General features: G+C 43.2%; 1 protein-coding gene across 1 annotated transcript in view; it reads left to right on the top strand.

Annotated features, from left to right (window-relative positions):
• The first annotated feature begins 7,227 nt into the window (after positions 1–7,227).
• Positions 7,228–16,785, top strand: part of ZNF804B (zinc finger protein 804B) — a 376,092-nt gene continuing 366,534 nt past the window's right edge. The window contains exon 1 of the mRNA XM_045003184.1: positions 7,228–7,335. Coding sequence (XP_044859119.1) covers positions 7,228–7,335 — 108 coding nt within the window. The remainder of the gene's footprint in view (positions 7,336–16,785) is intronic.

The following is a 16,785-nucleotide window of genomic DNA, read 5'->3' as shown; positions in this document are numbered from 1 at the left end:
TGGTGCACTCCTTAAAATTGTGTGTGTGGGATCAATGCACAACATGGATGAATTGGTCATCTTCTTCAACGCTTACCTGGTTGGCTGTAGCAATTGTTCACCATTTGGTCCATTCCTCTGAGGCTGCAAGGGCTTGTGTGACGAAGCGGGACTGTTCGTACTGGGGGCTGGGAATGCTGTGTGCAGTTCTTAAGTATCTAGCAAAGCAAAAGGCCAGTGCAACCGAATGCCTGACACTCTGTCTCCTAGCAACTGATGGCCTGGGCCCCTCTCCTGCAAAGGTGCAACTAAAGGTGTTGGAGACAAAGGGGTCAGGTGACCTCCTGGCCCGGGAAAGAAGCTGAGCAAAGAGGAGGGGCTGGAGGGGGCTGGGCAGACTGGAGCTGGCTGGGGAAAGAAGGGAAGCACAGACAGGGCTCTGATTCCCCAATGGGGGCTGTGGGGCTCCCGGGGCCCCAAGATGGACCTAACAGGGGGGATCCTGTTGTCAGTGCCTGCAAGACCTGTGTTGGACTGTGTTCCTGTCGTCTAAATAAACCTTCTGCTTTACTGGCTGGCTGAGAGTCCTGGTGAATCACAGGGAGCCCAGGGGTGCAGGGCCCTGACTCCCCCACACTCCGTGACAGCTTGATGGGCTGAGAGTCCAATGTCAGAGAAGACTTGATGCACCTATGTAATAGGGGATCTGCCTTTGGACTGCCTCCACCCCTCGGTTGGTAGAATTTTATCCCAGATGTTACCAGCCATCCATAAAATGGTTTTCACTGGAACAACTTGTGCCATGCTCGCAACATGTCTGAAAAGTGTCAGAATCCATCTGTGGACAATAGCCCCAGCAGTGTGTAGACGGAGTGACCATAAACATCTACCCTACAAATGAAATTATTCAACTTTTATGCCCAATTTATGACATTGGCATTTTGTGTGGAAAGCCTCCACCTTTGCCCAGTCTGAGCAGCATAGTGTCTATGTTTCACAACTATCCAACAGTACGGAGAGGATACAGCTTGAATAGATCCTGAACTTGATTGTCGTGCTAAGATGATGTTGACTCCATATTGGTTGTAAATGACCCATGGCAAATGCTGCGATGCCAGTCTGGTGGAGAACCTCCATGTGAGAGTTGGAGGAACTGGTGAGTAGAGAACCCAAATAGGAAAAGCTGGAGAATGCTTTGACAGTTTCTTTATTCAAAGAGATTGGAGTCATGGGTGGACCTGATCCTAGATGGGTGCAGCTTTCTCTTTGACCATAAAATATGTAGGCCAAACTTAGCCAACTCCTCCTCCATTAGCAGGAGTATCTCGCAAAACCTGTCAGGGTTCTGTACTAGAAAGAACAACGTTATCGGCATAGCCATGGTCTGAGAGCAAGAAATCACTGATTTTAATGCTTATGGACCTGATGGAATGCTACCTTATGAAATCCATTGCCCAACAAAAGAGTGCAGGGGTCAAGACGCAGCCCTGCCTAACACCAGATTTAAAAGGTGTGCTGGTCACTCAAGTTAATATAACCTGATTTTAATTTAACTCTTTGACATAGTCTTCCTGGGATAAGGAGGAAATGTCACCTCCCCTGTACTTCCACAGTTTTCTTTCTCTGCATAATATGGGAGAGCTAAGAGTAACAGCTTAGACAACATTTCCTTCAGTTTACATCTAAGCTTTAATGTCATTTTAATAGAGTTGCTTTGCATTTAACATTCAGTTCTAGTTCCCCATTCATATGGACAAGAATAAAATAAAGCAGCTTTATGCAGTTTTTCGATATCCAGCCCATCAGCACATACATAGTTTGCTAATACAAGGAGACTGAACAGAGTAAAGACCATCACAGAGAAATCAAAATTTTAGTTACCTCTCTTAAAGATGTCTTTCTAATGAAATTTTCTTTGTGGAATTTACTATTAGGCAAATGTAATATAAAGAGATATATTGAAATGCAGAGCATGTTCGTTCTTCATAAAGAGATTGATGTATTAAATATTTATGCAAACATATTAAATTGGCAAGTGTATGAAAACATTACTACATCTTCATCACTTTCACATCTCATCTTTATAAAAAGAATCTTTTTGCTATAAAGATAGAACCGAATTGTAACATTGGAATCATTCTCTACAATTTTTACACCAGTGGCTACATATCATTCTTTCTCTATCTTTTCCTAATTCAGCTAAACAACACAACTAACAGTGATGAGAAATCAATGAATACTACTACTTAATGGAAAAAAGAAAGGATCTTTGTATCAGTGGACACTATTACCCACCGGAAATATTGGGCTTTTGCTAATGCTGGTGTGGGGTCCTTAACTGAATTGCTTAGTGGTGTGAAAGGGATTTATTCAGCATTCTTCTGAAAATAATCCATGATTAACTGTTCAGTACTGAGCTGGTTAAGAAATGACCAATTTGAGTGGCTATATAATATTTAACACTTTCCATGTTACATTTTTTATTTAATTAACTAGTCTTCACAGTAGTCTGGTGAGTAAAGTAAGTACCATCTGATGCAGAGTAGCTGCCCAAAGCCACAGAAAAGATTCCATGTCACAGCAGAGTTAGAACTTAAGTGTGTGAATTACATTCTCAGTCAGCTACACAAACTACTACACTTGACCCCTCTCAAAGTCAGTGGGAGTTTGGGGCTTATAAGGAATGAGCCTATTACTCTCCTGCTTTAGTACAACCATCATACAGACTGTGGCATTTTACCAACTATGGAATGAATTGCAAGCTGTAATATATACATTGATTAGTCAACACTTGTGGATTTCCAAAAGCTCCACCCACAATAAAGTGATGTCAGTTTCCACAGTAACCAAAAGACTTCTGGGGGCATATCCCAGTGGGGCATTCTTTGCACTGCTTTAAACTGAGCTGCTCTTTCATTTCTTTCCCAGGGAATTATGGGAGGACTTGTCTATCCTTTCTGGGCACTAGAAGGAAATGTGTGAAGGCACTGGAGGAATAGTGGCACTTGAGTGGAACTAGCCTGCATCCCCACTGTAGAGAGATCATGTTAGCTGATGATGAGTTGTGCTCACTTGGGATTTAGCCGATAGCCCCTAAAGGGCCAGCTAACTTGAGTTAAAAGTGTGTGGATAGAATCTGAGTTGGGAACAACACTTGAGTTAACTTTTCAGTGAAGATAAACACTTATGTAGGTAGCTAGCTTCAGACATAAGTTTGAAAATTTTGGTCTAACCTTTCTGTCTTAGCTTCTCCTTATTCAGACAAAACTGACTTCAATGAGAATTTTGCTTGAATAAGGATTTCAGGATCTGATTCTGTAAAATGGAGATAATAATAATACCTCTCAAGAGACTGTAAGGATTAATTAATGTTTATAAAGCAATTTCAAGGTAATAAATGCTAAGTGCACTTATTAATAATACCAACCTTGTGTAAGTTGAGTGGACAGATGAGCTGGAGAACATTTCATTATTCCAGTTAACATTACAGACAGATGACCTGATTCTCTGCTTCCTTGCATCTTGAGAAGTCACTTACACATCTGCGAAGAGAGCATAGAGTGGGTGTAAAATGTTACCAAAGCAGAATAGTAGCATTTTACACCGACTTACACAGCTGGAAATGACAACACATGGTCCAAGTCAGTGAAGAATTAGGCCCAGAGAATATAAAGTATCTTGCATATAATTGAGAATCATAATTCTGGATTACCTGTGATTAATGAAAGGAAGACACAGTTCCTCCAGAGCCTTGATGTACTGTTTAGAGACTGACAATCTCTAGTTGTTCCATTTAACAAATATTAATCTCTTTTCCTCATGATTGTATCCACCAAGTTGTTCATAAAATAGATCCAGTTAGTAATATTTATTATTCCCCTGATCTTGCAAGTTGGAATGAGCCTAAAATGACTTTTAGTTATCAAAATACAGCAGGGTCACTTGAGCCCTTCCCAGGTGGACAAAACATATTCCTTGCACACAACCTTAGTGAATGAACTGGCAAAGCTTTGTGAGTCTTGAGGAGGAAAATATTCTCCCTTTTCCTACCAGGCTGTGAAGCTACTGCACATCCACTGCTACATTTTCAAGGCTGTAGCTCCCGAAGCAGGTGGTATGGGTTAACCAATCCAGCTGTGTAGTTGCCACCCACCAAACCTTCTGCCTTCTAGAGTGGAAAGAATACAGGTCTCAGATGGTGTGAACTACTCTGCATCCTCTCTTTAACTTCACAGTGGAATTTCACCACTTCCACAGTGTGGGAGGCTGTTCATGGCGCTTTATTGCATTGAAGGAATTTGGCCTTCTGTGTGGGTCTTTCAGACAGGCCCTTAAATTGCTTTCATGAGCTGGAAAATTAGAATTGTATCACGGAGAATCAATGACTCACAAAGCAAATTTACTCAGTTCACAACTGAGAAAGATGTTTTTCTAACTGCCAGACCTGCAAACTCAGCCTTGCACTCAAGCTGCAGGCCAAAATTCTACTTGAAGTTACATCTTTGCAACACTACTGTTTGAAATAGGGTTGCAAAGAAATACATTAGGGAAAAATTACCTCTGCAATTGGAATGTGGTTAACAATTCTGTTAATTGGGTGTATAAATCATAGAAAGAAAGAATAATTTCTGGCTCACTCTCACAGCTCTGTTAGCTATGGAGTGCTAACAGGAGAAAAATAGTAAAAACATATTTTTGTCACTAGCATAAAAGGATGTGATTCTGAGTTAACACAGAAATCAGGCCTTTTGGGTAAGAGGCTACCATTTGCACATATCACTTTCCATAGTAGAGCCACACTTGAAAAACAGTGACTCAATTCTGCTTCCATTAAAGCCAATGATAGTTTTGACATTGATTTCAGCTGCAGTTCAACTTGGTCCCAAGGTCTGGTTTGTTTTGTAAAAATATTAATGGGCTTAAGCCATTTTTTCCCAATATAAAATATATAAATATTAACGGACCCAAATATAGCATTTTCACTTGTGTGCTTGACCAGTATTCCTTCCCACCCACACCCCCAGTAACTGACAGTATGCTGACTAGTTGTCACTCTTCACCCCAGGATACTTGAATTTCAGTAATTCTCTATGCCTATAGTTTTATAATCACTTAGTGTTTCTCATCCTAAAGGATCCTCTATGTAAATGTACAATATTATTGTTTCTGTATAGTTAATTTTTATGTTCTAAAAGTTGCCTTTTAAGTTGCCTTTTCCTTTTAAGGCTCAGTCAGCCCTATTTTGTTCTCTAAGTGTGTGTGTATATATGTGTATGTATGTGTGTATCTATATATTCAAATCTATTGTTAGATATGTGAAATGTTTCAAGTATGTTCAGTCAAGATTATATAGTACATGAATACCTTATTAACACTATTTAACTGAGACAGTCAAAGCAGGACAGTTGAACTGTCATAGCTGTTTGATCTTCTACGTTTTTACATCCTTATTACAGAATTTGTCTTGTGCAAAAGAAATATATCCTTCAGAACTTGCCAGGTTTACTACTTTAATTCACTATATTTAGAAATATAGAAGATCTTACTGGGTTTGTAAAGGAAGGATTTCTAAGCAGTTTCTACTTATACTGGATATTTAAAATATAGAACACTATTCTGGAAACAAATATGCAGCTTACAGGTAATGACTAACACTACGTGGTTTATTTTTTTAATGAACTAGCTGAATTACTGTTCATCTGCAGAGACAATGCTTATCTATTGATGAAATGAAGCTGAGTTTGCATAGTAAGCTAGGAGATTTATGGTGAGTGTACCTTGCAAAGAGGAAAGTGACAACCTGTTTTAGCTGCCTAATGTAGGAAACGTTTAATGCTTCTAGGTTTTAAGTTACAACACCCACCTAAACTCGTGAGCTTTTGGGGGAGATCATGACAAGGGCAGAGACAGAAGTTGGGGAGATTTCCATGCAGTGTTTTGCTCAACTGTGAGACACGTGCAGCTTTAGCCTCTCTCATCATTGTCCCCTGTAAATCTGTGCTTCTTGTCAACAGTGGAGGCATTGGCAGGACTCTTCCATTCTCGTAGCTGGCTGCTGGGAGACGATCATTCATCCCTCCCCAGTCCAGCCAGGGCGGAGGAGAAAGCCTAATTTGGGCTGCGGGGGCCCGGGCTACTACACCAGGTGGCTGCAGACAGGAATTTCCCTCCGTCTCAGGCAGCCTGAGTCTAACGCCACCCCCGAAGCCGCCTGGCTCCCGGCTGGTTTTTGCTTTCCAGAGAACGGCCCAATTGCACTTCAGCGCCACTCCTCGGGTCGGAATGGCTGGGAGCCCATCGTGTCCCCCTTTCATGCTGCACCTCGGACACTGCCGGCGGGCTTGAGGCGCTCAGTCCCAGCCAGCTGGGGAGCTGTGGCGGGCGGCTGCCTTCAGCCTGGGGGGAGGAGTGAGAGGGGGCGGGGAGACAGACAGGGAGGGGGATGCTGAGAGGACCGTGCCGGTCCGGAGCAGAGGAGCTGGGGCACGGTGCTGGGCCGAGGATGGTGCCGGCGCTCAGGGGCTCCTCGCAGGCTGACCCCGTTACGCAGGGGCCAGCCGCGGCCGTGCTACCCGCGCCTGCGGGCGCCTCTCCCGCCGCTGTCCCCGCTGCTCCGAGCCCGCCCGGCAGCACAGCGGCGAGGGGCAGCTCCCACCTGCTGCCTCGCTCGCGGGCCGGGGCCGGCACCGGCTGAGGGGCTCCCCCGGCGCCGCCCCCGCGCTCAGGCGCTGGCCGCAGCGGCGGCGGCACGTGAAGGACTTTGGTGCCCGGGACCCGGAGCCAGCGCGGTGCAGGCAGCGCCCCGCCGGGCGGCGGGACCGGCCATGGGGACCGGCTGCCTCGGAGAACCCCCCGCCTGGCTTGCGCCTGCCGGTGCCCGCGGCTGGGGGGTGCGGGGCTAGCGAGCGAGGTGCCGCCCCCGGCCTGGAAGTTGCGCCCTGCCCTGGTTCCTGGCGGAGCTGCCGGAGCCCCGCGGAACAGCATGCGGACTGGCCGCCTCCCGGCTCCCCTCGCTGCGCTCGGGCTGCCGCCGCTGCCCTCGGCGCATCTTGCTGCCGGCAGCTGTCAGGCGGGCGCTGGGGGAGAGCTCGCCGCCGCTTCACGCTGGCGGTGTGCCCAGCGGGGGTAGCACTTGCTGCTGCTGCTGCTGCTGCTGCTGCTGAGGAGGGGCCAGCCCGCGTTTTCCCCCCGCAAGCAGCGCACGGCGGGGCTGAGCCCCTGCCCCGTCCTCAGCCCGCCCGGACCCGCATGGCGTGCTACCTGGTCATCAGCTCCAGGCATCTCAGCAACGGGCACTACCGGGGCATTAAAGGAGTCTTCAGGGGACCGCTCTGCAAGAAAGGCGCGCACTCCCCGGTAACTGGCATTGCTCATTCCCTTACACTCAGGTAGACACACCGCGGCGGGTGGGGGGGATCGTGTATCAACCACCAGGATCGTGTATCAACACATAGGCGCGCACGGGGGGTGAAGGGGGGGGGGAGTCTCCGTACTGCTCTGCCTAGGCACGAGCGAGAGTCGGTCATCTGGGTGTTTTACAGAGATTTGCTGGTTCTGTCACTCTGCTCTGTGTGCTACTTGGAAAAGTTTCTCCCGAGACAGTTATTTGTGATGTGAGCGGCTGAGATTAAGGGGTTTTGCAGCGGCTCTGTTGCTTTGATGGAGGGGGGGGGGGAGATGTCCCCCTTAACGCTTTGTAGCCTGGGACACAAACTGAAAGATGTTGGGTTATTTTTGTAGATGGCTGATGAGTTGCAGCAGCTTCTTGTTTTACAGAAAAGTTAGCCGTTGAGATGAGGCGCTGTAACGTTTGCCTGATCAGCTTCAAGTGTAATGGTTTAGTAGATTCTGCAACTTGTAGACACGGAGAGGAATGCTCAACCTTTTATTTGTTTTCCTGTCAGTTAAAACTGAACTTGTATGTCACGTCTATTTGACTTTGGGGTAAAAGCACTACCTATCAAGATCAATCCTGGAAGACCATATTGAATGTATCAAGATTTGGGAAAGGTTGCTAAAAAATATAGACTGTCAAGATGTTTAAACAAAACATTTCTGGGTTGCTAAAAGGCATTTTATATCACTAGTATCTGCCTTGGAAGGTGATCTTAAAGATAAAGAATTCATGGGACTGCAGGTTTGGTACCAGTTCCCTTTCATTAAGAGGGCTGTAGAAATAAGGTAGAGAATCATGTCAAGAGAAGGTACTCTAGGTCTGATTCCGGTTGTTGCTTGTTAGTTATAGGAATGACTAGAATGCATAGTATCTTCGTATGCTTTAATCTGAATAATTATGGTGACATCATTATTTTTAAGTTGTTCAGTGATTGAAATGTAATTGTTCCATTCACAAACCTATTAAAGCTGAAGGTGTAAATTACATATGGATACTGAAGCTCAGAGAACATAAACAGAGCTTATCATTACAGTACACTGCTAGTGTACAATAAGTGAAATCCTGACCCCACTGATGTCCTGGGAAAACTCTCATTGACTTAAATAGGGCCAGATTTCCCCCTATTGATGTGTATCAGTCTGTACTTTAGAAAATGCAGTTGTAATTAAAGTCCCCGCTTCCTATTTATTTCATAATTCAAAAACAATTCAATAGAGTCATCTGAATAATAATTCCATATATAACTGAAATCTACACAGTGTAAGAGGGCAGAGTGCTGAGACCTCACATATGGGGATTTTACTTCCATTGCTTTATTTTTATCACACACTATAGTAAAACTGCTGGTATGGTATTCACCATAGTCTAATACTTTTTGAACTGTTTCAGGATCTCTGACTTAAGTGCCTGATCCAAACCCCTTTGAAGTCAGTGGAAGTCTTTGGATTAGGCCTTATATGTGTATATATATATATTTTCCTTATACAGTGAGCTTGATTCTAGTCTCACGTACACAAGTGCACACCAGTATGAGTCTATTGATTTCATTGGAGCTTCTCCTGGCTTACATCACTGCTAGTAATAGCAGAATCAAGCTCACAGTATTTCATGTAAAACTCTGTAACAGAAGGTCTTGTAAAAATCCTTAGTAACAATTTAGCTCTGCTTATAACTGCATGTACAAATGACTTGTCTCTGTGGGCATGAAATATGTATATTTGTATGTGGCATGCAACAGAGAAATAGAAAACACATCTGGATTTTTTTCTCCTACTTTTCAATTATAGATTATCTAATATCCATAGTAAATGTGTCTTCCAAACTACTTTGATAGAGTTCTAATATATAGGCTCAATTCTGCATTTCTTGCACATATGCTATCCTGGCACAAGGTGTTAGAACTCTATGAATAGATTATTTGTGGTGTATTTAAAATGATATTTCTGTCCAAGTTATAAAGAGAGGTAAAAAGTGGTGAATACCCTTTCCACCCACTCCCCCCAAAGGATCCAATATTCTGTAAGTGGGAGATATATAAAATGTTTACAGTTAAACTTTAGTAGGACTTTCCTTGTATTCAATTTATCAGAGCTCAAATTGGAAAAAAGTAATTGGAAATATGTACCCTAAAATTATAGTTGGAATATACTATTTCCCTCTGTTTTCAACTTGTTTCCCTTTCTTTCACCCTACAGCCCTACACAGTGGGGTATGATACCAGTCCTCTGAATCTAGGCACCAAATGAAATAAATGTAACATTTTTATTTCTCATTAGCATATAATTCCTTTGAGATAATAATGTAAGATTGTTTGGGAACTCAGGAGTAACTTTTGTTTTGACACAAGTATCAGACAGCAGAACAGGCACTTTAAAAATAATTAAAAATAAATAGTTTAAAAAATTGTTTGGTGTTTGTTTCGCTTCCTCTGTCTGTAAATCCAAGTGCCTTAGTAATCATGGGCCCCACTGTACAGGAATCAGTGGGAGAGAAAAGGTCCAATTTGTGTCCTCTTTCCAACGTATAAAGACACAAACTCCTGTTTCTGGACTCACGGGCCATGAGAGTTAAAGTTGTGAAATTGTATATCTAGGAATGCTATCACTGGGACAGGACTGAATCTTGCCAATCCTGATCCTTCATCCAGAATAACTGCAAGGGGAAATTCCACATTTGGAGGGAAAGAAGATTTTTCCAACAGGGATGATTTTTAATAGCTGCTCTTTGAACCTGCTCAGGGTTTTGGAAGGTTAGATCAGGGGTTCACATTTCTCAATCTTTCTCTCTATGAGGCCCACCCCAACTTGCTATAAAAACTCCATGGCCCACCTGTGCCACCATGACTGGTTTTCTGCATGTAAAAGCATTAGGGGGTAGCAAGTAGTGCAATTGCCTGGGGCCCCATGCCACAGGGGCCCCCACAAAACTATGTTGCTCAGGCTTTGGCTTTAGCCCTGGGTGGTGAGGCTCAAGGACCTGGGCTTCAGCCCCATCCATTGGGGCTTTGGCTTTCTGGCCTGGGCCCCAGTGAGTCTAATGCTGGCCCTACTTGGCGGACCCCCTGAAAACTGCTTGTGGCCCCCCAGGGGGCCCGGACCCCTGGTTGAGAACCGCTGGATTAGACTAAGTCATGGGGAGATGGCTTAGTAGGCAAGATTCAGTCCTGTCCCAGTGATAGCATGCGTCTGACGAAGTGAGCATTCACCCACAAAAGCTTATGCTCCAATACATCTGTTAGTCTTTAAGGTGCCACAGGACTCCTTGTTGCTGTAAATAATAATATACAATTACTTTTTATTAACGTACACCATAAAGTGTATAGGATGTGTAACATTGCTGAGTTAATGTTGGGAGTAACCTTAAGTCTTGAATTTCTGTACTTCTGAGTGCTTAATTTCTGAATCTGAATGTTGCATTAACACTATTTTTTTTACACTTACTTAAAACAGAGATTCTCAGATTATCAGAGGGGTAGCCATGTTAGTCTGGATCTGTAAAAAGTGACGGAGTCCTGTGGCACCTTATAGACTAACAGGCATATTGGAGCATAAGCTTTCCTGGGTGAATACCACGCATCCAACGAAGTGGGTATTCACCCACAAAAGTTTATGCTCTAGTACGTCTGTTAGTCTATAAGGTGCCACAGGACTCTGTCTGTTTTAAGTGGAAACACTGAACTAAACTTTAACTACAGAGTAATAACCAGTACCTACATAATTACATCTGTGGTCATTCAAGGCCAAGACTGGCTCACTTTACTCACATAAAACTCCAATTTACTCCAGTGTAATTATTCATAAGTAAAATTACTCATGTTTTTAAAGTATTTGGAGGATTGAAACCTTCCTTGTAATCTACATTGTAACCTGGAATGATGATAAAAGACCATGGACTTCTTTTAGACAAACATGTTAGAAGTGACTAGTTGTTAAACTAGGTACTACTTCAGTATCATATTTAGGAAGCAGTGGTACTGTAGATTTACCTATGGGTAGCTACATAACTATAACTTCATCCTTATTGATCATCAGCTCTATCTAGATTGAAATTGTATAAAATTTAGAGGTGAACAGAAAAAAGCATCTGCATATATTATAACATTACTGTTGTAAACCTCTATATACCAAGGGTTAGTGCCTGTCAGACTTATCAAACACATTTTAGTGCTTAGAAATATTATCCAATATTAGTTATGATTTAAAGTTTCAGAAGGGAAGTTTTGAGCATGAGATATTTATGTCTTCTGTACTATACTGTACTTGTGATTTTATTTAATAACTCCAAATTTAACTTTGAAAGATATACGTTTATGTTTTGTGGTAATTTTTTATGGCAATAGTCTTGAATATGCAATATTTATAATTTTTACTGTTAAGCAATCCTAGGTTGATAAAGTACAGGCTATCTCACGCATGAGTCTACATAGTCTTTAATGTATAATGTGTACCTTTCTATATTTAAAGAGTTCTGTATTAACAGACCATGAAATGTCAGTAGGCTTAAGGCTATGCTTTCAGAAATGAGAACAGTAGTGAATATTTTAAATACCTTTATCAAATTTCATGGCTATGTGAACAAGGGTTTCTCAGACTGGATTCCTTCATAGTATTTATTTAGTGTATTTTGCTATTGTTCAGTAAGCAAATCCAGCCTCTCCTCCATGTCTGTAGAAGGTCCTATGGCATAATGAGCATGGCAATATCTGGGAGACTACTAGTAGATGTGCATTCTGTCTGTGTAGAGGAAGGTGATATGGCATTTATTCAGGGGAGGGGCAGTGGCATAGGATCTGCACTATAATGGTTTGTCTGCCCCCCACCATCCCTCACTCTTAGGAGAAAGGGGCTATGTAAGGACCTTCAAATATGGAAGTAAAAGAGGAGGATATGGAAGTACTGGTGAGGATTTTAGCAGAAGTGGAGTGGACTCAGTAGCACACATCATGGAGTTGTATATGGTCAGTGTTCTAGAGGCAGTACAGGTATATTAATGGACACAAAGAATGTGGGAAATCCACAGAATTTCAGGTTCAAGCATGATGGAAAAGAATGGGTGGTCTGAACAGAGGAGAGAAATATCTTGTCCAAGAGCAGCACTTCTGTCTTTAAGATTTTAGTCTTTCTGACCTTAGCTGGAATTACTTAGGTTTTGAGCCTTTCATGTGTAGGTGGTAGGAAATTTTCTAATAAGACTTCTCTTAGCTAAATGCAATGAGTTCCAAACACAAAATCAAGCATTTACAGGGGATTTGTGACACTCTGGAGGGTTTTTATGGCCTTGAATGGATTACATTGATCCATGCACTGTATGTAGTTTCTTCATCTGTGACAGATATACTGTGATACTGATCTGCGGCCAACCCTCTCAGAAAGTCATCCTGTCAGATCTCATGAGGCTTAGCAGGGTTGGAGCTGGTAAGTACTTGGATATGAAACTTCCAAGGAGAACTCAGGCTTCTTGAGGAAGTGGTGCTGGTGATTCAGCTGGCTCTCTTCCCTCTGAATCAGTTCTCAGCCAAAGCTGTTAGTTTGCACTATGCTGCTTGAGGGTTTTCAGATACATACTTCAGTTTATATCTCAAAGTTTATATTACTTAGGGTTATTAAAAATTCCTTGGTATTTTTGCAAAAACAGAGTTAAATCCAATGTCCTAGCCAAATTTCAACTTCTTCAATAAATTTCCCTGCAGCTTCAATTGAATACAGTATTTTTCACCTCTTTTCCCCATCCTGTTTTGTAGTAAGGGCTAAAGGGCTGGTATATTACACTTTAACAGTGGCTTCATGAGGGATAGCTCAGTGGTTTGAGCATTGGCCTACTAAACCCAGGGTTGTAAGTTGAGTCCTTGAGGGGGCCATTTGGGGATTGGTTCTGCTTTGAGCAGGGAGGGGGTTGGACTAGATGATCTCCTGAGGTCCCTTCCAACCCTAATAATAATCTATGATTCTATGAATTCTCAGTTCTAAAAGGCTAAATTTTCAAAAATGTGTGTCTCATTCTGTTAGCAGAGGTTAGAGTCAAAATATGCACTGTTGTTCCAATAATTAAAAAAATAAAAATAATTCAAACATACTTCAAAATAATATAAGGTGGCCGCAGGTGCAATAAGGACTCTACAACTGACTCATCTCCCCGTCCCTCTGTGTAGCAAGTAGCAACAGTGGGAGTTTTAAAAACGTCTCAGGAAGTAGGAGATGATGTGAGGATTGTGGAATTATGGACACCAGGTACAAAGCAGCAGGGTCGGGTCAGGTCACAGGAAGCTCTCAATTTTCCCTTACTGTGGAGCTGCTAGCTACTTTGGACCTGAACAAAGAAAGTTCCTTTTCATGGCCACCATGAAGGAGGGACCTGCACCAAGCACAACTATGGGGCACACTAAGAAAGCAAGTTAAGGGCCAGGCAGTTGTCCAACACAGAGTATATGAAATTAGAAATAGATGGTGGCTGCTGGAAAGGAGGGATTTCCCTGAGAGATGCAAGTGTGAGTAGTAGCTGGCATGCCACGTAGCCAGTATATCTCTCAGCATAAACACATCATCCCACAATGCTCTGTCCCCTTAGCAGTTCTGACAGCAGTGAAAATGGGTCTGCTGTTTTCTCTGCCATAGAAACCATTGGGGACATACTATAGGCACAGAAATATAAAATAAAACTTTTGGTTAAAAAAAAAAGGACTAAACAATGAACCGACAGTTGCAACAAATAAACTGACTTGTAGAGTTTCTTCTTCAGCTTCTGTGAAAAGACAGGATAAATGGAATCCAAGTTACAAAATAATCAAAAAGCAACAAAACAGGGAGGTAAAAACAGAAAATGGTACTTACATTCCTCTGTGACAAAAGTCTCTGAGAGCTATCTCGGGAGCAGTAGACTGTGGCCACCTGCCAGGAAACTCTCTTCCCCCTCTAGAATGAAAGCATACAGCACACTTGCAAAACTATGCACTTTTGTAGGCATAGGTGTAATAACTAGGTAAAATCACTCCCACATACATCTAGGTATTTCTAAACTTGTCACTTCAGACATTTTACACATCAGAGGTTTTCCTGCATCTCCTGCTGACTTGTGCTGTATTTCCTACAAATTCTAACACTTCTACCCCTTTTGGGAGCATAAACAGTCATGCAGCCCACTCACTGAACTTCACAGGTGAAATGATTTCCTGCTTTTTCAGTTCTTCTTGCTGCCCTTCTATGAGTTCCTGCAAAGCATAAGGAACAGGACAGGCCTTTAGAAATGCATAAATGCACTTTTTAGCCACATGCAGCTTTGCTGTTATACCTTTTATTAACCCTGTATATGTGTTATATAGAGCTTCATAGTTTGTTTTTAATTCTGTCACTGGATTCAATACATTGTGCATGGCATTACAGTCCAATTTAACCTTCTTCAGCCAATGTCTGCTATCAGCAAAGGGCCATTTCCTTCATCGCAATTAATGGTAATGATAAGCAGGTGCATTTATGTTTTGACATGCTCTCCTGCCATCCTAATACTTTTATCGTTCCCTGATTATTGTTTTGTAAAATTAGATCAGCTTCTCTCAGTTTTGCATCAATAAATGTCTGTTTCTTCAGAAATCACAGGTATTGTTATCCTTGTATCCACTTCTTCTCAGACTTTAAATTCATGTATATTTACACTCACCCCACCATTTCAGTTCAATTTATTCTGCATTACATACAGTTTTGAGAAATGATAAAGAATGAAGAGGCACAGTTTCTGAAGTAGGCCATTCCTCAAGTAGCTAGGTTGGTGGTTCACTCTGGTAAGCATTAATTAGTTCTTCTTAGCACATTCCTTTCTGAACTGTTGTGGTGCATTTCAGGCCTGGGCAGCTTGCTGTCCCTTCTTACCATAGCTCCTACACTATAGCTTGTTGAAGAAACAGTGCTCTGTTTCTCCAGCAACAGAAACACAGACACATCCATTTTGCTTACCTGGAATGTCGTGAACTATATAGTCATCTTTGTCCATGGACTAAACTTTGCTCCCGTCATGTGGAAAACTGACAGAGGTGCTTTCTCAGAGTGTAGAGAATTTTTCCCTGTGCCATTGAAGACTAAAGCAAGTGAGTAACTTTACTTATGTAAGTAGTCTCATTTCAGGATAAGATCCTTTGTATGAACAGTGCTCAGTAGCCTCTCTCTAATTCAGGTTTCCTTATCCCAAGAGCAAATGATTTGTAAGGGCTTCTTGTAAAAAGTTATGACCCCCCACACACACACAAAAAGAGATTTTTAAGACTGGCTAGAATGCAGAGATATTTTCTCTTTTCATTTAGTTTATCTGATAGAATTTATCTCTTTCAGCTACAAGATTTGTGTTTGGCACCTAATGCTTGTTAAGTACCTTTAAGTCCTTGTGTTCCATCTCACCTACTTCGTGTGGGAAACATACTTTGAGAACTGGAAATGTCACTTTTCTCACCAGTGTTAGGATATCTGGTGAGGAGGCAGGAGAAGAGAGGTAGAGCTGTTAGGATTTTTTTTCCCTATGGAAAATTGTGTCTTTTTGGTGAAAAATCAAAAACTGGAAAATTTCAATTCTGAAATGAAGCTGCCTCATGGGAGTTTCAGTTCAGTTGTCTTATTCTTCCACTCTCCTGTTTAAGATCTAGTTCCTACCTGAACTTAATCTCCCATGATGCCCACATTCTCCCCTCCTTGTGAGGGGAGATGGTGCATCATGGGAATCACGACCACACCACAAACTTTGATCCTTCTTTGACAGCTCATGATCTAGGACAGGGGTGGGCAAACTGCGGGCTGGATCCGGGCCACGAGTCGTTTTAAGCCAGCCCATGAGCTCCTGCTGGGGAGTAGGATCGGGCCCCGCTTCAGCGCTCCAGCCAGGGCACAGAGTTGGGGTCCGCACCATGCGGCTCACGGAAGCTGTGGCATGGCCCTGCTCCAGCTCCTACATGCTCCAATGGCCCCCTCCAGCGCTTCAGTGGGAGCTGCAGTGTGGGGCAATGTGCAGAGCTGCCTGGCCGTGCCTCTGCATAGGAGCCAAAGAAGGGACATGCCACTGCTTCCAGGAGCTGCTTGAGGTAAGTGCCGCTCAGAGCTTGCATCCCTGAGTCTCTCCCCAGGCCCTAACCCCCTGCCCCATCCCTGATTCCCCTCCCACTCTCCAACCCCCTCGATCCCAGCGCAGAGCACCCTCCTGCATCCGAAACCTCTCATCCACCGCCCCACCCCAGAGCTCAGACCCCCAGCTGAAACCTGCACCCCTTCCCGCACCCCAACCCCAATTTTGTTAGCATTCATGGCCTGCCATACAATTTCTATTCTGCGATGTGGCCCTTGGGCCAAAAAGTTTGCCCACCCCGATCTAGGACATCACTGCAAAACAATATTGCGTTCCTAAGTGAGCTATGCTTTACATAAAGAGTCAAAATCTGC

The sequence above is a fragment of the Mauremys mutica genome, chromosome 2 (assembly GCF_020497125.1).
Source record: "Mauremys mutica isolate MM-2020 ecotype Southern chromosome 2, ASM2049712v1, whole genome shotgun sequence".
In the NCBI taxonomy this organism is placed as follows: Eukaryota; Metazoa; Chordata; order Testudines; family Geoemydidae; genus Mauremys; species Mauremys mutica.
The sequence above is the reverse complement of the archived record's forward strand: the minus strand, read 5'-3'. Positions and strand labels throughout refer to the sequence as shown.